The sequence below is a fragment of the Thalia democratica genome, chromosome 2 (genome assembly GCF_965202585.1).
Source record: "Thalia democratica chromosome 2, ktThaDemo2.hap1.1, whole genome shotgun sequence".
NCBI classification, from domain to species: Eukaryota; Metazoa; Chordata; class Thaliacea; order Salpida; family Salpidae; genus Thalia; species Thalia democratica.
The window spans coordinates 52,459,679-52,484,419 of NC_139166.1; the positions used below are offsets into that span (position 1 = coordinate 52,459,679).

General features: G+C 27.9%; 1 protein-coding gene across 1 annotated transcript; it reads left to right on the plus strand.

Annotated features, from left to right (window-relative positions):
- Nucleotides 1-257: 257 nt before the first annotated feature.
- LOC145830134 (ATPase MORC2A-like) lies at nucleotides 258-23,351 on the plus strand. Its single transcript, XM_082938022.1, has 23 exons — nucleotides 258-387; nucleotides 841-986; nucleotides 6,807-6,906; nucleotides 7,147-7,330; nucleotides 8,177-8,270; nucleotides 8,351-8,465; nucleotides 8,833-8,961; nucleotides 9,078-9,157; nucleotides 9,530-9,704; nucleotides 10,546-10,686; nucleotides 10,834-10,946; nucleotides 12,116-12,289; nucleotides 12,563-12,706; nucleotides 12,918-13,018; nucleotides 13,265-13,360; nucleotides 14,164-14,374; nucleotides 16,723-16,839; nucleotides 17,213-17,361; nucleotides 18,072-18,177; nucleotides 18,569-18,659; nucleotides 18,871-18,964; nucleotides 19,391-19,525; nucleotides 22,634-23,351. The coding sequence occupies exons 1-23, from the start codon at nucleotides 323-325 to the stop codon at nucleotides 22,745-22,747; spliced, it is 2,874 nt and encodes a 957-aa protein (XP_082794148.1). The 5' UTR covers nucleotides 258-322; the 3' UTR covers nucleotides 22,748-23,351.
- The last annotated feature ends 1,390 nt before the right edge of the window (nucleotides 23,352-24,741 follow it).

The following is a 24,741-nucleotide window of genomic DNA, read 5'->3' on the forward strand; positions in this document are numbered from 1 at the left end:
ATAAACTTAGACAGAGTCATTTTTTCATTAAGAAACAATTAACCGCCACTAACATTCTATTTATTTATCTGTTTTCAAAGTTGTAGAGCTCAATACTTTTAACGAGTTTGCTTGAAAATGCTAAAAAAAAGTTCAAATACATAAATTTGTAAGAAGCTTTTCAACAAAATTATATAACTAAGTTTGAAAAATAAAATGAACAAAAACACTGTTTATTGAATAACAGGCAATGCCATATTTTAATCATATTTTATTTCAGTTTATAAACAAAGTTTAATTACTTAAATATTATTGTTTGAAGGTTCATATAACCACTTTACCTATGAACACAAAGTATCCTACATTAGCCCGAGCAGGGTTGACACAAAACTATCTACATACTAACTCGTTAGTGTTTTGACTTTAAACTATTTTTAGATAAAAAAAAATTGATGTTTGTTTTTAAGAGTGTAATTGAAGTTCCTTTATTTGTTATTGTTATTTTTGTGCGCAAACTTTTGTAAAAATATATAGAATATTTTTGCTGAATATGATAACAGAAATATAACAAAATAGCTTAACACTTAAAAATACTTATTTCTTGTTGTTTTAAACAGCTAAGTTGTGCAAAGTAGAAAGTAATTAAATATTTTGAAACTTTTAATTCTGAAATAGAATGTTACTAATCTATTAGAATTTAAAAAATTACTTGTTTTGTGATAATTTAAGTTTTAGAAAATAAACCATGTACAATGTACTTACAATTGCTCTGTTTGGCTTTTAGTCAGTTTTATTTAGAGTATTCTGTTCAAGTTTTTTCAGCTAAAATAAAATTGATAACTAGATTAATTTTGTTTGCAGGACAACACATCAGTTTTTATTTGGGGCCATAGCTGAGCTTTTAGACAATTCTAGAGATGCTGATGCAAAGCAGTTCGATATATACACAACTAATGACAAATCTGTCAGAGGTGGATTTTATCTCAATTTTCTTGATGATGGATCAGGTTTGCATAACTTTAAAATTTCAAGTCCAGATCAGTGTTTTTAGCGTTTTGAAATATAATAACTTTTGTGTTTAATAAAGTCATCTTAACATTGGGTATTTTTTTAATAAATTTTAAGCTGTGAGGAATATCAGTTTTCATTAAAAAGTATTTTAAAGTTACTTGATATTGTTGTTTTATTATTTATAATAATCGCTGACATATTAATAATTATCTAAAAAGTATTGGTCAAAAAATTGAAAAAATCTTAAATTGATTTTTAAGTTGTTATTACTTTAAGCACCAATTTTTTTTTTGCAATTTTGTTTTATACTGGTTTTATAGAGTTAAATTAAGCTTCTGTTCTTTTTTCATCAATATCAAGTTTTTTTGTTTATTAAGATAAAATATTCTGATAACTATATGAAATTTATACAAAAAGTCAATATTTGAGTCACAAGTTATTTTGTTAAAACTAAACAGTATTTTTAGATTTTGGGTCTTAGTTTTAATATTTAAAGAATTTATTAAAGTTCAAAACTTAATAGTCTTTTTTAATTTACGTTAAAAATAATTATTTTCACTTAGCTACTGTTTTATAGTAATATAATTTTTTCCTTTTTAAGTATTATGTACACCGTCAAGCTTTAACAAATTTTTGCAAGTTTGTACAATACTAGGGTAAAGATTTATTTAATTTGCACTAGTAATTAAATTAGCAATAAAAAATATTTTAGAGAAGTGTTTTTTCAATATTTTAAACAGTAATTTTCAAGTTGATATTGTTTAAATAAATTAACATTCAATATTAGTTACGACAATTTGTTTTTAATTTGTTGATAGATTATAAATTAAGTTAGATTATCAATTCATAATTTGAAGTTACAAAACATTTAAATATAGAATTCTTAATCTTTATAAATTTACTATTTGTAGAAATAATTTTGAGTTTTCTTGAATTTAAAATAAATCTAAGAAAAAATAGTTAAAGATCTTTGTGGGTTTGACTTGAAAATAGTCTGTAGTTTTCAATTAGAATTTTTTAGGCTTTTCAAATATATAGTTTACTCTAATTATAGTCATTGATTTTCACAAAGTCTTAACTTTCGTATATTTAATATCATTTTTTTTATTGAGTTACTTAATTATTTTACAAAAGGGGTTACGTTTTTTAAACAAATTTTACATAAATGACGAATTTAACTGAAGTTAAGGTTTTAATTAAAAAAAATTGGTTAGTACTCAGTCAGACTAACTCACGATTTTTTTTTCGAAAAATCAGACCAACTTGGTCTTTTTTGAAAACTATTCTTGTAATTTGAAAAACTTTGGGTTATTAAACTTTTTTTTCCTAAGATTCTGACTATTTTTTAACGACTTGGAATTAATAAGCTTGAATGATTGTTTTTTAATTCTATAAATTACATCCTTAATTTACTGTATATAAAATTGATTAATAGCAGTTTATTTTATAAATTGACTTTTAATACTTTAATAATTAACTTAAGCTTACTCTGAGTAATTTGATGTTACTAAGGCTTGATGTTTTGCTTCCAAAAGGAGCAACTTGTTAATATTACTATAGACAGGTATAGCATGTGATAAAATTAAAATAAAATATCAAAGCTTAATTTTTTGCTATCCAACACTTAAAAAAAGTATTGTCATTAACATAAAAACCTGATTTAACACATACACAAGTTATTTATTTCAATCTGCTCTGTACACAGTTCATACGCTAATTAGGCAAAATTAGACTAAACCATTTTTTTTGAAAAAGTTTATTCTCTTCAGTCAAACTGCTTTAGAGTTTCTGAATTACGGGGTTGCCGCAAAACCTGAAAAAACCTAGAATTTAACAATTTAATATAAAATATATAGAAAAACATGAAATTTTGAACAAAAACCACTAAAAAACCTGGCATTTTAAACAATTTTTACATATTAAGTAGTAAAATTTTTATTTGACACGAAAAATTTATCATATAGATAGATCAAATTATTGTCATCATAAAAATAGTTTTTATTAAAAAACACATTTAAAATAGCTTTACAGTACAGGGTTGCCACAAGGTCAGGAAAAACTTAAAAAATGACATAAGTCAGTAAAAGTCGAGAATAAATTGGGGTTTTTGAAAAAAGTTAGGAAATTTGACAAAACTTGAAAAAACGTCAGATTTTGTCAGTTCTAAATTTCTTATTTTCCAAAACCTTTAAATGGGAATATTTTTCCTAGAAATTTACAAAATTAATTAAATTCCAATGCCTTCATCTGGTAAAAGTTAATAAAATGTTCTTTATAAAACTTCAAAAATTTTCCTTAAACATATTAAACAACTACCCTAATTGAACAAGCAGTTTTTTTATGCTTTTAGTATTGAGGATCTGTGGCAAGGACACTTTCATAGTGAAACTGTGATATATACACAAAAGTTTTCTTGCATTTCTTTAGTTATGTGATATCTCTCACGCACCCTGTTTTGACATTGTACCATGGTAACCAGCCTGTTGTTATGCATGAGGATATGTTTTGTGCTTAGTATTATTAAATTGATGTGCATCATTATGAAAGACGTGGTAGTTACGAACCCCAGCCTTAATCAATTATTTAAGGTTGAATTGAATGATCAAGCTTCCCTAAAACTTGCCCTTGATCTTGGTTGTGCTGCAACTAATTTGCTTGCAAATTTGAGGAAAAAAGACCTAGTTGAAGAACAAAACGTCTTAGTTTCAACAAAAAATGTAGAGTATTTTTTATAAAAGTGGTTGAAAATCTCCTGACTATTGGAATTACATTCGTAAAAAATATGTCTTGCCGAAATCCGCATAGCCTTGAAAAATTAACGAGCGTTAACTTGGCTTAAATGTTTTTTTTTGTAATTTTATTTTTTAACCAAACTTTAAAACCAATTATTTTAAATTTCTTAAATGCTAATTTGGAACTTTTTTTTAAATTCTAAAGAACGTTCTTTTGCTTAGCTTTTCACAATAATTTTCATCGAATTGGGGTTTTAGTTTTGTAGTGGGGCTCCTTTAAAGTTTAATGTTTTTTTAGCATTTTTTACTTTGCAACGTTTTTCTCCAAAAATAATTTATTTTTTTCAAAATTTTTTATTATTAACACACTTATTAAATTAAGTTTTAAGACGTTATTAATTTTTTTTTTTAAATTATTTATAACATATGCTGAAATAAATTTTTCAGAAAAGTTCCAAATATGCACGGTTTTGGTTCTTTTTTTACATGGTTTAATAGCAAAAGTAAAATATTTTTTAAATAATTTTTATTTTAACAGACTTAGATAATCAAGTTTTATAACGTTATTATACTTTTTCCCAACTTATTATTATTTTTCAAATATATGACCCATACAATTTTTACCTGAATTTTTTGTTTACGTAATTTGAGGGATTTATTGATCAAATACTAAGAATTTAGGTAAAACTTAAATAGGTCTATATTTGAAAAATAATTGTAAGTTGGGAAAAAATAAAATAACGTTATAAAACTTGATTATATAAGTCTGTTAAAAATAAAAATTATTAAAAAAATTTACTTCTGCTGTAAAACCATGTAAAAAGAGAATCAAAACCTTGCAAATTTGGAATTTTCCTAAAAACTTTATTAAAGCATATAGTATAAAAAAAAATTTTGAAAAAAAAACTAATAACGTCGTAAAATTCAATTTAATAAGGATGTTAATAATAAAAAATAAAAAAAAACAAATATTTTTGGAGAAAAACGTTGCAAAGTTGAAAATAGTAAAAAAACATAAAAATTTTAAAGAAGCCCCACTACAAAACTAAAACCCCAATTCGATGAAAATTATTGTGAAAAGCTAAGCAAAAGAATGTTCTTTAGAATCAAAAAAAAAGTTTCAAGTTAGCAATAAAGAAATTGAAAATAATTCGTTTTAAAGTTTGGTTAAAAAATAAAATTACAAATAAAGCCATTCAAGCCAAGTTAACGCTCGTGAAAAATTATGAGTCACAATTGTTGTTTAGCGTTTTGCCAACATTGTGCACTCCTTAACAAAGTAAAAAATGTGCTTCAACTCTGAAGGTGATGCTAGCATTGAACAATTTAGAACTTTGGTAAATTTTCGAATGAAAGCATTAAAGTTCAAGAGCTTCAGGCAAAGTGAATATCGTTTGGATCAATACTATTTTGAAACATTGAAAGTTCCTGCTTAATCTTCTCTCGGAAAGTTGTTGCAACCATTATTTGTATTACACAATGACAAGACTGAGGTCGAACGAGGGTTTAGTATTAACAAGCTCTGTTTGAAAACAGTATGAAAGGAGAAACTTTTACATCGAGAAGAAAAATTGAAGATTACATGTATGCATACAAACTAGAATGTATTAAGTTAGAAAATACAAGTATTTTGCTGTAATAGCTGTTAATGCAAATACATTAATCCAGGGTTGCCTTTTTACCTGGAATCCTGGAAAAACCTGGAATTTGACAATTTAGGCAAAAATAACCTGGAAAAACCAGGAATTTAAGAAATTTTGAAAAAAAACTTGAAAAACCTGTAATTTTGAACAAAAAACCTGGAATTTTTAAGAATTTTAACATGTTCAGTAGTAAAATTTCAGTTTGACTCAAACAATTTATCATATAGATAAAAAAAATTTGTCACAAGCAAAAATTTTTTTATTAGAAAACAAGTTTTAAGTAGCTTTACAGTAACTTTTCGATTTTTTAATACTATTTAACACAGTTTCTTTCCTTAAATTTAACTTTTAACTAAAAATAGATTCAAAAATGTGTACTTTTAAAATCTGGAAGAAATTTGAAAAACCTGGAAAAATTTTTGAAAAAACGAGTGGCAACCCTGTCAATCGTACACAGATGGTTCAAGTGATGTAATGGAAGTTAGATGATTGAATTCATAAAAAATAAACTGTTGTTTTAACCTGTATAAAAATAAGATTGAAAGCTTTATATAGTTTCAAGTGTTTGATTAGGTATTTTAGAATAAGTTTAAATTAAAAGTTTAGATTTAGAAAAGTCTCGAAAACTTTAGTAAAAAGTCATGAAAAGTCAGGAAGTTTTTCTTAGCTTCATCTGTGATAACCCTGACAGTATAAGCTTGTTGTGCTACTTAACACAGTTTTTAGCGTTAAACTTAACTTTAAACTAAAATAGACCCAAGAACGTGTACTTTTTAAAACCTGGAAGAAATTCAGAAAACCTGGAAAAACATTTCTCAAAAACCAGTGGCATTCCTGGAATTGATAAAAGATAATTAAAAATAGTTGTATTTTGAGTAGACTAATAATTTTTTTTTAAATAATTGAATGGTGTTGTAGCCTTATTCTTTAATAAAAGACAATAACCAGGGTTGCCACTGAGTCTGGAAAGTCAGGTAAATCAGATAAAGTCAAGAAATAAGAAAAAAAAAGTCAGGAAAAAATGGGTGCTTTCGAAAAAAAGTCAGGAAGTTTGATACAAAAATGCTCTTACTAAGAAAGTATATCATTATTGAAAACTGCATTTTGCTAATGTTATTTTATAAAAAAAATTGCTTTTGTAATTCATCTTTTTTCAACCTGTTGGATAAATAAGATAAAAACTTAACATAATTTTAAATTTTGGTTATATATTTTTTAGTAGGTTTAAATTGATAATTTGAGTTTAAAATTCCGGCAAGAGTTTTTTCAGATCGATTTGTAGCAACCCTGAATAAAAATATTTCAATACAAATTTACGAATGAGATATAAGCTAAATTCTGAATAAGCTGGGGTGCGTTATCTGGTTTTTGAGCGTTTTAAGTATTTTTGAGTTATCTGGTTATTTATAAATTTTCAAAGCAAAACAATTTTTTTATAAAGGTATGGAACCCAAAGAAGTGAACAACGTGGTCCAGTTCGGAAAGTCGTTCAAGCGGAACACCGAAAACATGATTGGACAGTACGGAAACGGCCTCAAATCGTGAGTTTATTAATATTCAAACTTTTCAGACTCTATTTTTTTGTAGAAATAGCATAAATGTTTTAATATAAAAAACTTAGTACTACAAAATAAAACTTAAATAATAAAGATTTCTTAACAGTTCATCATTTGTTTATGTTAGCAGACAATCAACATCGAAAAGCTAGGAAAGTTAAAAATTTAACGCTAATAATTTCTAAAATATCTTCAGTATACCTTAACAACCTTCATGTCACGCAGAGGCTCGATGAGGATAGGAAACGACTTCATCCTGTTCACGAAGAAGGGCACCAATTTGTCGGCGTTGATGCTCAGCAGGACTTTCCACGACGAGGAGCAGATTGATGCTGTGATCTGCCCCATGCCCGTGTGGAGCAGCTTGGACAACACCCCCGTGCTGCAGGAGTCGTGCGGTATTGATAGGGTCGGTTTGCAGTAGTTTGTCAACAATTTAAATGAGAATATCTTGTATTAGATGTTTTATGGAGTAAACTCTACACTCATTCCTAATTTATGATGTTGTTGTATAGTTTTTTTGCAGCTTCTAGTAGGGTTTCCACACTTTCAGCATACTCAGGATAACTTGAGGACAGTTGGAAAGTATAAAAAATCTCAGGATAACTCAGGCTAGTTTTAAATTTAAAAAATTCAGAATGACTCAGACCAGTTTTTTTTTTTAACAAAAACTTCAAGACACTTCTATGGTTTTTTGGGAATCTCAGGACAGTTTATTTCCAGATTTTGAATGAGATTTAGTTGATTTTATTTAGTTTCAATATTTTAATATTTTATAATTTGATAAAAACTTGATTCTTATTGATTTTTAAATATTTATTTAGTTTAAAAAAATTTCTAAAAGGATAAAAAAGCTTTGGTTGACTAAAATTCTTTATAACAGTTTAAGGTCACTCAGGACAGTTTCTAGCCATTCAGGATAGTTATTTTTGACTCAAAGAGTGACAACCTTGTTTTAGTTCCAAAGTTGTGTTAACAATTTAAGTTAGAATTAACACCAGATAAATGTTATATGGAGTAATTTCTCCATTCCTACATAATTTATAGTTTTAAGTATTTATTTAGTTGTATAATTTTTTATATAAAAAATTTCTGGTAGTATAAAATTTTCAAATAGTAAATTATAAAATATTTAGTTAAAAAGTGAACAAAGTATATGTAATATTCGAATTTTGTATACTGTATGCAAAATAGCTTTAACTTAATTCATGTTTGAAACCACATTTATCTCTTTAATATTCAAAAGTATCTACAGCACAAGCAAGAAGTTGAACTCATGTGCAAATATTCTCCGTTCAAAACCGAAGGTCAACTGTTGAACCAGTTTAAAAACATAGCAGGAGGCTCAGGTAAGATTTTTATTCGATTGACACTAATTGAATACACTTGATAGCTAAAAAATTCTAAGTTGTGCTATACTTATTTTTAGGTACCTTGATATGCGTGTACAACATAAAGCTCCTTGATTCTGGCTACCCTGAGTTGGACATAGTAACCGATCCGCACGACATTAAGATGGCAGAAATAGACCAAAATGATTTAGGGTTTGTTTGTTTTTTTTGTTGGACTTGTGTCAAAAATTGCAATCTGATAAACTTGAGAAAATATTTATAGAAATTAATTAATTTTTTATTTAGTCTTTGAACAAATTTAAACACTACTTCAAATTGTATATCAGTTTTTATTACTTAGGAAATAATAATTATTTTTATTTACTATTATAAATTGTATTGTTATATTTTAATTAGAAATTAGAATTATAAGTTAAAGTTTACCTCACTAATATTTCTTTAATTTTTAGGGTTATGCTTACATTTAAAAGTTTTTAAACGGTTTAAAGCAAGTTTTTGTAGAATAGTTTGAATTCTAGTTAAGTTGTTGTTTTTTGTTTACTCACTTAAGTCTTAACAGTAATTATCCGGAACGCATGTCGTTCAAAGCCTACGCCTCCATCCTGTACTTGGATCCGAGAATGAAAATTTATGTGCAAAAGAAAAAAATAAGAACAAAGAAGTTGTCATCTACTCTGTGCGAGCCAATGTTAGTTATTTTGCATCACCTATAATTTAATTCTTTGAAATATTATTAGCATTAATTAAAAGTTGCTGGCTTTTTTTTAATACTTGAATGTTGTTAAAGTTAGTTTTTTCATGCAGAAGCTTTGATTTTACTTCGAAAAGATTTAAGAAGCGTTCTGAAGTTGCCACTGAAGAATCTCTCAACGAATATAATCTTGGTCGGTGTTTATTTATTTTTATTTATGTAAATGTGAATTAACCTGGTTTTTGAAATCATTTTAACAAATATTTAATTAAATAGTATTAATACTTATTTTAACGACAATTATTTATTATTAAAAGTTCAATTTTGCATTTCTATATAAGCCTCTACCAAAATCATGGCTGTAAAGATACATAAAACACAAATTGCAAGCACAATCATTAGAATTTACACTGCACGTTTGATATTATTTTGAACTAAAGAAAATATTTAATAGTTCAACTTTTTTCCAAATTTCACATTTAAGTTAACAGCTGAGTCGAATTAAAAGGTGAAAGGTTCATCAGTATGAATACCATATCTGAAAGTAATTAGTAAGCTTATGCAGCGGAGTCGCGAGCTCGGGAGGCGGAGTCGAAGAGCCGGGACCTGGAGAAGAAGTTCGGGATGAACAACAAGCTGGACAAGGAGGAGATGGCCGCGCTGAGGAGGATGCAGGACAAGTCGAGGGAGGCGAGGGAGCTGGCGAAACAGAAGCTGCAGCAGTACGAGAAAAAGAAAAAGTTTGCGTGTTCACAATGACTTTTTTAACTAAGTTTCTTTTGTAAGAATAACTTATAAAAAAAATCTTGTTATTCTTACAAAAGAATTTTCTTACAAAATTTTCAAGTAATTTTTGTGTTTGAAAATTACAGTACGAGAAAAAATCAGTTTTTCAAGTTCTTTGGTTTTAAGGAGGTTTTTTCACCAAAATAAAAGTTCTTGAAAAGTCAGTTTTGCAAGTTTCAAAGAATGTTTCTAATGAGATTTTTATCAAAATTAACTTATTGTAAGTTTAAAGACTCAATTTAATTATAGGTTTAATTTAAACAAGTTAGAAAAAAAGTAAAAGTTAATTTCAAATTATTAAATGTTTTTTGTGTGAAACCACGCTAGCTCTATAAAATATTTAGATTTAAGTTTGAATTAATAACTTAAATGAGAAGTTTTCAAATTTAACTTGTTTTAAAAATAAAGAATCAATGTTGTATAAGGTTTAGCTTAAACAAGTCTAAAAAAGGAAAAAAATTCAAATTTTTTTTTCAAGTGGTTGAGTGTTTTAGGTATTAAAGCACGTTAGTTGTATAAAATATAACCAAAAATCAATATAAAGTATGAACCATGTTGCTAATAATTGAAAAAAATTATTTATTAAAAAACACATCAGTTTTTTATTTATCCAAAGCTAAGCGACAGGAAATGTTTCTAATTGATTTATACTTCAATATAACAATGCTAAAAAAAATACTGATAAGTTTTATATAATGAATAAGTTGAATATAGTTTTTGCCCTAAAATTACTTCATATAATTTAAAATACTGAACCTCATAAAGTATTTTATTAGTTATTTATGGTATTTTTAGGTCATTGAACGATAGAAAATCTTTAAAGTTTGTGTTTGGTGCAAACGTTGAAAACAGGAGGTACTACGGTATGTTCATATACAATTGCAGCCGTTTGATCAGAATGTATGAAAGGGTTGGACCTCAAATTAATGGAACCAGGTAAGAATACAAATTATTTTATTTTAAACATAAAAACTGAATATACAAAAACTGTGTTGTATGTCTTGTTCATTTGATAACACTACGTATAAGTCATATACATGCTGTTTATTTATTTTTTGGTTAACTATATTATAATTGTATCAGTTGCAAGGGAATAGTGGGGATAGTGAACGTTCCGTACGCGGTTCTCGAGCCAACCCACAACAAGCAGCACTTTGCAGACAACAAGGAGTACCGACACATGCTCAAGGCCATGGGTGAGAAGTTTTAATTGTTTATAATTAATCGTTCTGTACAGGGTTTCCCAAAGTTGATACGCTTTATTAGCAGACATTTTTTTATCTGTATCAATTGTAGGTGAATGTTTTAAACTATTTTCGTGCAGGCAACCATTTGTCGTGTTATTTAATCATTTTCCTTTTTAGGAAGGCTTTTCCTAAATTGTGACATCATCCCTTATTTTGGGAACCACTGGTTTAAGGCCATAGGGGGGGGGGGGTCCAGCATTTTTTTTTACAAAAATTAGCTTTAGCATTTATATGAAAGCTTTAAGTACAAACTACAAGCCAGTTTTTATAGAATTCAAAAACGTCATTTAACTTTTGAGATATTTAATTTTTTGTAAAATTTTTCCAATATAAACGTATGGACCGCAAATTTTTTGGGGTTAATTTTCTCGGAAATTTTAAAATTCACTAAAAATCTATCTCCTCCTTCATTTTTCAAGTAATCTTCTTCAAATTTTCAGGAAACATTTCTTATAATAAAAAAAAAAAGTTACTTTAGAATTTTAGTAATTCTAAAAAATAAAAATTTTATCACAAAAATTAAAAAAAAAAGTGTTTTTTTTTTATTTCAAAAGTAACGTGTTTTTGTTATTGTATAAAGATTAGACTGTGAAATTTTGAAGAAGATTGCTTGAAAAATGTAGGAGGAGATAGATTTTAAATGAAGTAGTCTTTTTTCGCTGTTTTAGTTTTCCCTTCCCATAGGGAACCTTTTATGCCGCCCGACTTTGACTGGTCATATCTCAAAAAAAAAATTCAATTTTTTTATAACGATAAAAAGCATCTTGAAGCTTAGAAAAAACTCTATAAAATCAGATCAACTTGTAAAAAACATGGTTTACCCCCCTCCCCCCCCTATGGCCTTAATTACAAAAAAACTACATTATATTAATAAACCATAAGTGGCACTTTTTCACCTAATTTCCCTTTAATCTTTCTACCAGTACTTGTTTGTGTTAGTTATTTCTAATTAATCTTTCAATAAAGGATTTCTTAAAAGGGAGGTATCACCACCTTACTTTTGGAGCTTTGTTTTAATAAAAAAAAGCAGTAATTGAATTGAAACTATTTAACTCAGTAGTATTTATTTTGATTATAAGTGGACACTTGCCTTTAAATTTTTACATTTTTGTCCTCAGGCGACCACCTGCAGTGCTACATGACGCAGAACAGGGAGATCAAGCTGAAGGGAGAGGACAAGTTCTGGAACCAGTTCGGGTATTTGGATCCAGACAACTGGGAGGACCCGCCTTCCACCGAACTGAAGTACCTGAGGATCAGAGCCACCAAGGTTCCCACTCACATTCAATGCGGTTTGTTTTTAAATCTTATCAAAGTTGCCCTTTGTACTGCATTTAAATTTTATTTGGATACAGCTGTAAATAAGCATAAAAACTGTATGAAGTACTGCTCAATCTATTTTTTTAATCATAGAGCTTAATACAAATTTTTTCAACAATAATTTTCAAAGCTAAGACTTCTAACCTCTGATCCTTGTTAGCTTTGTGACCTGTTGTTAAACAAATTTGTATTGGATAAAGCTGTGAAACTAAAGTAAAGCTCATAAGACTCGTGTATTTTTGCAGAGATTTGTTTGAAGTGGCGAACGTTGCCGTTCCAAGCTGCCATGATCGGCAAAGCGCTGCCTGAAAAATGGACTTGCCACATGAACGCTGACCGGAACCACAACTCGTGTCAGCACACTGAAGCCGTGCAGAAGATCAAGGAAGGTTTGCTTTAGTTTAATAGTTTGTGATTGTAAAAAATATTTTTGTACCATAAAACATCAAGTAGTTTGATAGTAAAGTCCTCTTTGAATTTGTAAATAAAACTTTAAAAATTTCAAATGAAAATGCATAAATATAAGCTGTTTGTTTTAGTTGTAAAAACAAACGTTTGTGAGTTTGGTTAAAAAATTAATTTTGAGTTTGGTTTGAACAGGTAAATACGTCAAAGAAGAGAAATCTGGTTTGCAAAAGAAACAACAGCTCATGCAAAAGCAAGAAAGAATTAACAAAGAGCTTAGAAGAATAGAAGGCCCAGTTAGTTTTTGTCATAGTAGTATTACACTTGCAGTTTTTCGTAATCTATCAGGCTAAATAAATAAATAAATAGAAAAAATGTTGTGGAACAAAATTCAGATTAACAGTATGTTGTCAGAATGTTAATGTTCTAAGTAAGTTTTATGTAGTTTTTGGTACAACTCTCAATATAAGAATTAACAATTAGATAAAATTTTAGATAGTTTTCTATAGCCTACAAATAACTAAGTTTACGTCAATTTGTAGCAACGTCACAAAGACCCGTTGAAGAGGCCTAATATGACCAGCACGCCTATTAGACCATCAAAACTAAAAAGACAAGATTCAAGTAGAAGTGATAAGGTAAAAAGCTTGCGTTTTTTTTTGTAATATTTGTTTTTAAGTAATATAATCTATATACAGGGTTACCAAAAACCTGGAATTTTTCTATTTAGGTAAAAAAAACTGGAAAAAAACCTGGAATTTTAAACTATTTTAACATATTAAGTACAAAATTTCAATTAGGTATGAAAAATCTAACCAAAAACAAAACATTTTTTGTACTATTTAATTTTTTTTTCATTAAAGAACACATTTAAAATAGCTTAACAGTATCTTTTCAATGCAGTTATACTATTTATGACAGTTTTTTTTTTAATCTGAAGTTTAATTTTATACTAAAATTGGAACAAAAAAATATTTTATGAACTTGGAAAAGTTCAGAAAAACTGGAAGAAGTTTATCAGAAACATTTGACAACCCTCTATATAATTAACACAGTATTGTACCCTTTTAAAATTAATAAAACAGAATTTAAAAGTGAATAAGATTTTTACAATCAGTCTAGTTAGATGTTCCAATAAGTTTAAACTGTATTTAAAAAAAAAATATTTTAAGTTGATTTTAAATTCAAGCACAAAATCTTTGCAGTTGAAATTTCTTATACCAAAATTTCATTTAATTTTTTTTTCTTAACTAAACTTTACAAATTCAATATATTTTAAACAACAGGTGTCAAAAGTTTTAATAATCAGTCTAATTCAACATTAGAATGACTTTAAATTAAGTATTTTAAAATATTTTTTTGTATACCAATAAAATTTAAGTAAAATCTTAACAGTGAAATTTTTTTAGACCAACATATTATGACACAACAAAATTATCAGGTGCCGAAAGTTTCGCAGCGCTTGCACGACAAACCGGAATCGTCACACATGAATGCGTACGCTTCAGCCGAAAAAAGCAGCTTGAAGAGGAAGCGGCCTTCAATTGACGATCACAAGAAGATGAATGTAGAAATGAAGAAATCTCGGCCGCAGAGGGAGGTGAAAGAAAAAAGCAGCCGCCACAAAGAGAGGAGGTGTTACATTGATGCAGGTTTGTTAATTTTTATTGGAATAAATAAAATAAATAAAAATTTGGCTTTAGTAGATGTTGATCAGCTTGAATTTTGGCTTCGTCATTTTCCATATTTTTACAATGCTAGTTGCTGGATTAACACACACTTAGAATAGTTCTGCAAAGTTTGAAACTTCTGATAATCTCCGGTCAATTTTTCTCTAGGAATTGAATGAGATTTAGTATTAGATCTAGGATTAGAATGATTCATATCAATTTTTTGTTAATTTATAACGAATTTTGTTGAAGAACTCAATTTTTATTAATTTAGAGTGTTTTAAATTTTTTTTAGTGATAGTTACTCAGTTTTAAGTAGTGATGTACCGGACCCGTATCCGGACTTTTTTTTTCAAATTAGAATCCGGCCGGAACCGGATCCGGACTTTTTTTCAAATTAGAATCCGGCCGGATCCGGATATCAGACAAAAATGGCAATATCCGGCCGGACCCGGATAGTGAGTCCGGTACATCACTAGAATAAACTAGCCTGAGTCAGAATGAGGTTTTTAGAAACTGAAAAAAAAGAACTTTAATCTAATAATAAGTAGAACAGCTAGCCACAAGGTTGACAAATTTAGGTGTTATTTACAATTAAAAATCTGAAATCAAGTTCTTGAACAAAATACACTAGAAAATTACAAAATATTGAAAACTGGATCAGCTCAAACTCATTAAAAATCTAAAAGAAAACTAGCCTGAGTTTTTATAAAAAACTAAACTAGCCTGAGGCAGTCCAAGATTTTCTAAAATTCCCAAAAATTTTCGAACTAGCAGGGTTGCCACTGTTTAAGTCAATAAAACTAGCTAGAGTGAGTATAAACAAGCCTGAGTCAGAATGAGGTTTTTAAAAACTGAAAAAATTACTTAAATCTAATAATCAGTAGAACAGCTAGCAAAGGTTGACAATTTTGTAGTAAAGTTGTGGACTGATTGTGGTACACTTAACTTATTAGTACTACCCATCATGATTAAATCCTACCTTATTTAATTAATATCTAACAAATACTAAATTCTAACTGAGACTACTTTCTATAATCAGACACGATAGTTTTGAGTGATGAATCTTTTATATAAAACACAACAAGAAATACTAGCATATACAAAATTATTAATTACTTTGGTAACACTTTAAAAACTTGAAGCTATTTAAATCTATATCAAAAGACTTAAAACAAAAAACTAAAAATTAAATAAAACTTTTAGTAAACAAGAAACTGTAAAATTTTTAATAAACTATTAAACTATAAACCTGGCTTAATTATTTAAACAATTAAACACCTGTTGAAATATTCACTTTTAAAACAAAACACTACTTACAATAAGCATTCACAAAAACGTTCAAGATATTTTGTTGCTTCAAGCTACACACCAAACTAACTAACTGCTTACATATAAACTGCCTGTCATGTTCTGATGCTTTGTTGCATCAGTATTTATTTTGAAACATTTCTTCATATGATTCTCATTGGCTCGTACATTTAACCGTATTAACTCTAAATATTCTCTGAGCTCAACTTTAAACAATAAATAATGCAAGTATTCATTCCAAAGCTTTTAATTTTACAACATATGTAAAGAGTTGCATTTCATGAAATGTTTATTTCATAGTTTAAATGTAAACAAATGTAAATTAGTCACGTGTACAAAATGAGCCAATCACGGTAGGTGTTTAATTTTAACGGACGAAAATGACTCTTATTAATTTACACAGGGTTTGTTTTTGAAAAAATACTTTTCAGTATGCTCTTTTTTACTAACTAGATCCGGGTCCGGACTTTTTTTTTAAATTAGAATCTGGCCGGAACCGGACCCGGACTTTTTTTTCAAACTAGAATCCGGCCGGATCCGGACTTTTTTTTCAATTTAGAATCCGGCCGGATCCGGATATCAGACAAAAATGGCAATATCCGGCCGGACCCGGATAGTGAGTCCGGTACATCACTAGTTTTAAGTCACTCAAAACAGTTTTTTTTTTGACTTAACTAGTGGCAACCCTGCTATTTTAAATAAATCAAAGAGATCTCTTATTTATGGCTATCTTAAAAGATATTTAAAATCTTTATCAACTTTTAGTTTTTTTCTTTGTTTTTTCTGTATTAAACTTCAATCCGTTATTTTTTGCAATCTTATGTCTACATTTCAATTAATTTAAACCGTCATGTTCTTCCAATAGTTAGTAAAGTATAAAATCTAAAGAGTATTGATAAAGTTTAATTTCGATCTATCTTTTTCTAATCTATAAATTCACAGTTAATAAACACCACACTTAAATAATAGTTTTTTTACAAACTGCTTTAATGTAATTTTACACAAGTATAATCATTTAGATGATGACGATGAAGAAGAAGAAGTGACAGAAGAGTTGGTCGTCGACGAAGAAGTTCCGGACTTTGCCGAAGAAGACGAAAAACCGCTCAAAAACTACAAGGAAAAATCTCATGAAAGTTTGTTATAAGTTCTCCATATATAACTTGACACATGATTATTTTGTATATTTAGTAGGCTTTTAATGTTATAAACATAAACTACGTAACACACTCAAAAATTAAAAAAAAAATTCAAATAAAACTTAAAATAGTTTGAAATTCAAAGCCGGTCAAAGTTACTTAATAAAATCAAGTATAACACTGGATTATGAATAAAACATTTTATATAAAACTTGATATAATCGAAAATTTAGAGCCCATTATCATTAAAGTAAAGAACTAGCTACCTGAAAAAAACTTTCATACAATATTATTTTACAAAAGTTGAAAACTTTTATAAACATGTTTTTACTATTGTTTTTTATCAAACCTGATATAGTCGAACACTCAGAGCCCGTCAAAGCGAAGAGCTGCCTGGGCAAGCAGTGCGAGTACGTGGTTGACAACAAGTGGCGGGTGTGCAGGGTCGTTGCGCAGGTGAACAGCGACAGGAGCGGGAAAGTTAAAAAGTACAAGCTCAAGTTCAACGACTATCCTCAGGTTTTGAAATATTTCTAAAATTGTATTTGTTTTCTATGAATTTATTTATTATAAAACCAACCCAAAAACGAACATAAAAGTTCAACGACTATCCTCAGGTTTTGAAATATTTCTAAAATTGTGTTTGTTTTCTATGAATTTATTTATTTTAAAACCAACCCAAAAACGAACATAAAAGTTCAACGACTATCCTCAGGTTTTGAAATATTTCTAAAATTGTGTTTGTTTTCTATGAATTTATTTATTTTAAAACCAACCCAAAAACGAACATAAAAGTTCAACGACCATCCTCAGGTTTTGATACTGCTGCTAAAGTTGTGTTTGTTGTTAATAGATTGTCAATTTCAAAGTTATGTAATTTTAAAGTAAATTTTAATTTGAACGATTATCCTCAGATTTTAAAATCTTTCAAAAATTGTGCTTGTTGTTGTTGATGAACTTATTTCATATTAATGTTGTTTTTCACATACAAGTAAATATAAAAAAATACGCTTTAAGTTTAACGACAATTCTCAGATTTAGAAATCTTACTGCTTCTAAATTGTGTTTATAATTTGAGTTTAATATTGTTTTAGCCCAGTTGTTTACATAAATGCTATTAAAATTGAGTTTTGAAATTTTACGCTTTGTTTCTTTTTATTTAATGATTAGCGATTTAAATCAGCACTATTGTTCACAAACGAGTATAAAAACTTACGTTTGAAACGCAGGACCACTACGACAAAACGGTCGAAGTCGCCAACTTGAATGGGAAAAATTTCAGGTGGCTGGACGACGACATGAAGCTTCCGCAATCTTCAAAAGACGCTGATAAACGTTGGTTTCATTTCAATTGAAAATATTTAGTATCAGTATCTATCTACTGAAACGTCTCGGCTAGTTTGTCAAGCTTAAACTAGCCAACAGAAATAATCGTTTACGATTTTATAGCAAATCTGTATAAAGCTTTGTTTGCATTGGTTTAAATGAATAATAGGTTTTTTCTTGGTTGAAGTTTAAACCTTTCAAATAAATTAATAACATTTTTTACCACTTGAGCTTAAGTTAGCCAATAGCGAGATTTGTTTAAAATTATTTTTAGCACACCTGTATTTAAAGATTCGTTTGTTTTCAAAGTTCTTAAACAAATTTTAAGTTTTTTTCTACTTGTACCAAGTCAACCCTTTGAAATAAATTTCCTATTTTTCAACACAACATTTTTTTACAGCTGCTGAGGATCGCGAATACCGAACTCCAGGAACTGTAGAAGTTCCAATCGAAACTTTTCAACAGTACCAGGGAGTGTTCGAACAACTTAAGTTAGTAAATATTTCCAAAACTAGTTTCGTTTAAGCTTAGTATAAATGATAAACTTTTGCTGTGATGCTAAAATAAAGCTCCAAAAAAAAACTGGTTGAATTAAAACATATTTATAGCTTTTAACTTAAACTAATACTAAAACTAGGTAAAATTATGATGATTTGTGTTGTAACTTTTTGTTTATAATAAATAAAATGTGTAACAAACCAGAAATTGCTTGGGATATTTTCTGCCTCCGAGTTGGCAACAAAACAAGGAGCACATAAGCAACCTCAAAATAGAAGACATGGCTACATACCCGATGGTTTGCTTTTGAATGTATTTTGTATTATTATTATAAGGTACTGATGTAAGACTTCAATTTGTGAATTCATAAAAGTAAAGCACCTTTATTTTAATTTTAGTAAGTAATGATGGTATGCTATTATATTTGGTTAATATAATTGATATTATAAGGTACTGTTTATGAGATTTTTATTTTTTCATCATAATAAAAAGCGCCTTGAGTTTTAAATACTTCATAACATAATACGTAGATTAGTAAACTTAAAATATTTACTTGTTTGTATATTGATACGTTTTTGACAGTCAAAAAATATTATAAGCACAGACACAGTTGAACTAAGTTACCAAAGTTGCTATACAAAAACACCTATAAATAAAATAAATACCATTAAAAAAAAATCGCTGCAAAAATCACTCAGCTGACGAAATTTTATTATTATCTTAGAACGAGTTTTTCGACGCATACGAGAAAGGGCTGCGCGGTCTGGTGGGCAAGTACAAGAACAGTGAGACGCAGCAAAAGCAAGAGCTGCTCGAGTCCCAGCAAGTAGTGTACGACCTTCTCAACACTGCCGGGGAGGTATGAATTTATTTGGTTTTTGTGAAAATTGTTTTATTCAGCTGGCTAGACTAAGTCATCTTTTGTACGGCAGAAATACTTATTTTAATGTTGCCAAGCTTAGAAGGTTGATTTGCAGATTCACTAATTTTGTATCTTAGTTATATCATTAAGTTTTATACTTAAATTGTTATATTGTAACTTGTTTTGAATAAAACAATTCAAAGTTCTTGACTTAAAAATGTCCTGAAGGAGATTTTTATCTATTATTTATTTTAACAGTTTAATACTAACAAAACAATGGGTAGCTGTCTAAATTGCGCGAGCGTACAAAGTTGCACGAGGGGAGAAAATTGCACAAAAACACAAAATTGCACGAAGACCGATTTGCACGAGAGCACAAAATTGCACTAAGATAAAATTGCACGTAGAAAAAATTCCACGAAGGTTCAAATTTGCACGAAGACACTTTTGCACGAGGGGATATTTTTGCACGAGCAGATAATTTTGCACGCAGACACTTTTGCACGGGTTCTGTTTCCTGTCTAGGGACGGGTCAGAATTGCGAGTAGAAATTTTTGCGCGAGGGGACAAAGTTGCACGAGAAGACTCTTTTGCACGAAGACAATTTTGCACAAAAATTTTTTTTTGCACGAAATTTTCTTATATAGTATATAAAAAATTTGAAGTCAAAATTAAAAAATTAATAACTAAATAATAAAAGCAAACTTAAAGGAAAAAATAATAAATCAAAAAAAATAAATAGAAGTAACAAATCAAATAATAAAAATTAAAAAAAAAATTAATTAAAAAAAAAAATTTTTTAAATATATATATATTTTTAAGTAAAAAAAAAAATTAAATGTTAAGTAGATTCAAACTAAGCATGAAAAAGTCAGAATTAAAAAAATCAAAAAACTAAATAATAAAAAAATTTAAAAAAATTAAAAATATACAAAATTAAAAAATATTAAAAATAAAAAAACTAAATAATAACTACATAAAATAAAATTCCAGGAAAAAAGAAATTAAAATGTCAAAATAAATTAATTAAATAATTAGATAAATTTAAAAGAAATAATAATAAATAAAAAAATTCAAAATGAATAAATTAAATAATTAAATAAAAAATAACTCAAAAAAATTAATATAAATAAAAATAAAAACTAGATTATAAAATTAGATTCTAATCGTTATTAAAATATAATTACCAAAAAAAGTTTTGTTTATATTAATCGATTTTTTTTTAATAAAAATTAACTAGTTGTAGTAGTTGTATTATTTTGTTGGTTTCATTATAGTCAAAAGCTTGTTTCTCCTTTTTCTTCTAAAAAAGTAAGAAGAAAATAGCTTCTGACAGTGCTTTTTCGCAATTCTGAGTTAGATAAAGAGAAAAAACAGAGCAGAAGAAACTTAAGAGCTAATTAGAATAAAACGCGTGCAAATAGTGATGCAGCTGAGATAAAGTTTAGACAAATAAAAAAATAATGATGTATAAATTATGTTTAAATTTTTAGAACGTTTGATTTTGTAAATATAAAAACAAATCACAGAAAATTGGAAGACCTTGCCAGATTTTCAATCAAAAGATCTCAAATTTCAGTATTTTTCACCCCATAGAGCCTAAATCTTAAATTTACGTTAAATATTTGTAGTAGAAAGAATTCTTTTTTTACTTTAAGACTTTGTACTTAGTATCTACTAATGATTTACACTTTGAATTTTAGTGAAAGTGTATTTCAAAAATTAAAACATTAAGTAAGTATAAGATAATGTTAAGAGATATTAAAACTTCAACCTTAAATTATAAAACATTTAAAAGAAAACTAAAATATCTAGTTGAAAATTTTAATATTAATTAATTAAAACAATTTTAAGTATAGTTTACGGAACTACACAGCCATAACAGGACTTTCTATATAATGCACAATAAAAATTTCATCAGGCGTGTTTTCTCCTTTCTAAATTCATCTAATTGTCTCACTATTTTGCATGCTCGTTTTTTTCTGTGCAAAATTAATTCTTCGTGCAATTTTGTAGGCTCATGCAATTTTAACACCTACCCATGTAAAAATATTATTTAATTTTTTTTTCAATCTTGTTTTATTTCATATTGAAGTTTGATATAATTTTAATTTAGTTTAAGTTTACATCACTACATGTTTATTTTTTAATAAGGGTTATTTTTATTAAAATAAAATTCTAGTTTTATTTTTACTAAAAACTTTTAAAATTACTTTTAGTTTTTAAACACAATAATTAAATTTCAATTACAAAAAAAAACTAAAAAAACTAAAATCAATTTAAAACTAATTAAATTAAAATGATTTACACTAACTAATACATGCTTTTTTTTAATAAAATATAAAGGTTTTTATAATATATTTTTATAAATATATAACTGAATAAAATATATTTTTTATTCAGTTATTTTAAGTTAATATTTTTTGTGCAAAACTATCACTCGCCCAAAATTGTAACTCGTGCAAAATAGTCTTTGTGCAATTTTTTCCCCTCGTGCAGTTTTGTACCCGTGTGCAAACTAGTCTTCGTGCAATTTATACCCGTACCCCAAAACAAAATGTATGCAAATATAGAAGTGAAACATTGTTTTGTTAGTAATAAACTGTAAAAATAAATGTTAGTTAAGTATTTATGGATAGCTGTTTAATATAAGCTTTGTTTTTTTATAAATAAGGTTTCAATTTAGTTATAAAAAAGTTAAATGTTTATAATTTAAATTTTCATTTTAAATTCTACTAAGTCTGATTAAGTATTATTAAAATTCCTGCTAAAAATATATTTCCCAATTTTAAGAGATCATTAATCAGTTTTTGTAAATAATTCAAGTCAAAATATTAATACATATTGTAAGTTAAAACATAGTTACTTTTATTAACTGATTTTTGTATTTTTAAAGTTTTATTTTAAGCAAATTATTGTCAATGTTAAAGATTGTTTTCCAAAAAAGCTACAGGATATTTTTATTTACTTGAAAAATTTGAAATTAAGTTTTATTTTATTTTATACAATTTTTTTTAGTTAAAATGAAACTCCAAACTGAACACATAATTTTTCTAAACGTGATATAATTTAAAATCAATAATTTTATGAACTCAACATTCAAAGGCACCGGATGGGGTGACGTACGATGATGTGGTCAGTTACGCGAGAACCTGGCTGCACGCGTCCTCCCAAAATCAGCACAGCATGGCCGAGGAAAACGGTAATGAGGAAGAGTAAAAAATCCCCTAAACAGCAACTGAACTATGTGCTCAAGTGCAGGGCTTAATCTTGATGCTAACTTTCTATGCATCAGCAGTTTTAAGCACAGTTTTGTGTGGGGAAATGGGGTAAACAAATAAATGTAAAGTTCGTTTGACGTAATATTTTATGTTTGATACATAAAATTTGAACTGATTAAATCTTATATATTTTTAAAAATAATAAGCTTTCATTATTTCATTGTAAAGTGTATGTTTTTCGTACTCTTCTGTTTGAAAAAAAACTTTTAAAGTATCAAAAACATACTTGTATAAATTAAATGTTTGCTTAACACATATTAGTGTATTCAGCTAGAACCACAACTGTTTTAAAACATTTTAAGACCTTTAAAACCATATGTTGTTGTTAAAATAACTGCACTTCGGTATTTATTACTGTTCTTTTGTCTTTAATTTAAGTGAGTAAATTGATACGTTCTTGATGTTCTTTAAGTGATTACTTAAATCCCCAGTTGTTGATTTTTTACTTCTTTCATACGCAAGGTTTTGTATAGTCCAATTATTTTTGATAATGCTTATAACGATAGTTATAAATTTGATTTTTTCATTTTATTAAATGAATGTTCCGTGTAGAAAATAAACTTTGACTGCGTTAAAAACTTTTTTGTTATTTTGTGTAGCTATCTAAAAAGTATCTTACTTGAAAATAAAAAGTTTAGACAATTTTTTATGTACTAAACTAGAATTTCATAATGTTCTTTAATTGTTTTGCATTTTTCCTAGTTTTAAATTATTTCTATTTGTATAAAAAACATTCTTAAGCATTGTAGGTAAATAGTTTAGACAAATAGTTAAATCGAAATTTTTTTGTACTTCTTTTTAGAAATTATGTTAAAAGTGACACCAAAGGTTTCTTAAATTTGTTTGACAAATATACTTTGTTTGTGATACAGAGTTTGATAAATTTTTGATTGAGAGGTTAGTTGGTCTGAAAGTTTATTAAGAATCAAAAGTTTTAATTAAATAATTAATACAAATAGTTGATGTTAAAACTAAAACGTCAATTTATTTTTAAAACGTTCATAAACTATGTCTAAAAAAAATTTTTCACTTGAAAAAGTAAGACACGTTGAGTAAAATCAATAGTATAATTATTTTGTAACTTACGACTAGTAGCTTGAACTACATTTGCTTAACTTGCATTCCTGCTTGCTATTCTTAATAAAATGGTATGCTTCGAAAATTTCATCTTGTGATATGTGACTGAATCAGTCATAAGTTTAAAACTTATATGTATCTTCCTCTGTACTATTGAAATTATCAAAATCTTGTAAACTTTATAGTTTTTGTTACAGCACCATCTAAACTTTAGTAAAAAGATGTTTCTGATAGCTTCAATAACAAACACTTAGTAGAATTGCAGTTTTGCCGTATCGGTAACCACAGAATATCTAAGAAATTTTGAACCTTCTTATGGTATGGTTGCCATTGTCTGACATCTTCTAAATCAGCAACTTAATTTTTTTAACAATGTCTTTCCATAATTGCACGATTGTTTTATGCTTGTGGACAATACTGCATTTCAAAGGGACAGCATCTGGACATTGTTCTGATGCATTCTGTCCTTTCAAATTCAAACCTGTTGGAAATTGTTAATCTAGGCACGTTTTTGTGCCGAATATTTCAGATAACATGTTTGGTTTGAACTGTTGTATGAGCAAACTAACGTAAATAGAAGTCTGCGACATTCGGGCAAACTACCGGTGTTGCATATGCTTATTTGGGTAGGTGTCAGAAAAGCACAGCGTCACTTTAGCACGGGGTGACACTTTAGCACGGTGTGACACTTTAGCACGGTGTGACACTTTAACACGGTGTGACACTTAAGCACGGGGTGACACTTTAGCACGGTGTGACACTTTAGCACGGGTTGACACTTTAGCACGGTGTGACACTTTAGCACGGCGTCACTTTAGCACGGAATGGCACTTTAGCACGGAGTGACACTTTAGC

What these genes read in the sequence shown, in the direction of transcription:
- LOC145830134 (XM_082938022.1), top strand. Translation starts at nt 323, where the DNA reads ATGAACACAAAGTATCCTACATTAGCCCGAGCAGGGTTGACACAAAAC. An exon ending in TACGGAAACGGCCTCAAATC is followed by an intron (nt 6,907 to 7,146) that starts GTGAGTTTATTA and finishes CATGTCACGCAG; the next exon opens with AGGCTCGATGAGGATAGGAA. An exon ending in AGTCGTGCGGTATTGATAGG is followed by an intron (nt 7,331 to 8,176) that starts GTCGGTTTGCAG and finishes AAGTATCTACAG; the next exon opens with CACAAGCAAGAAGTTGAACT.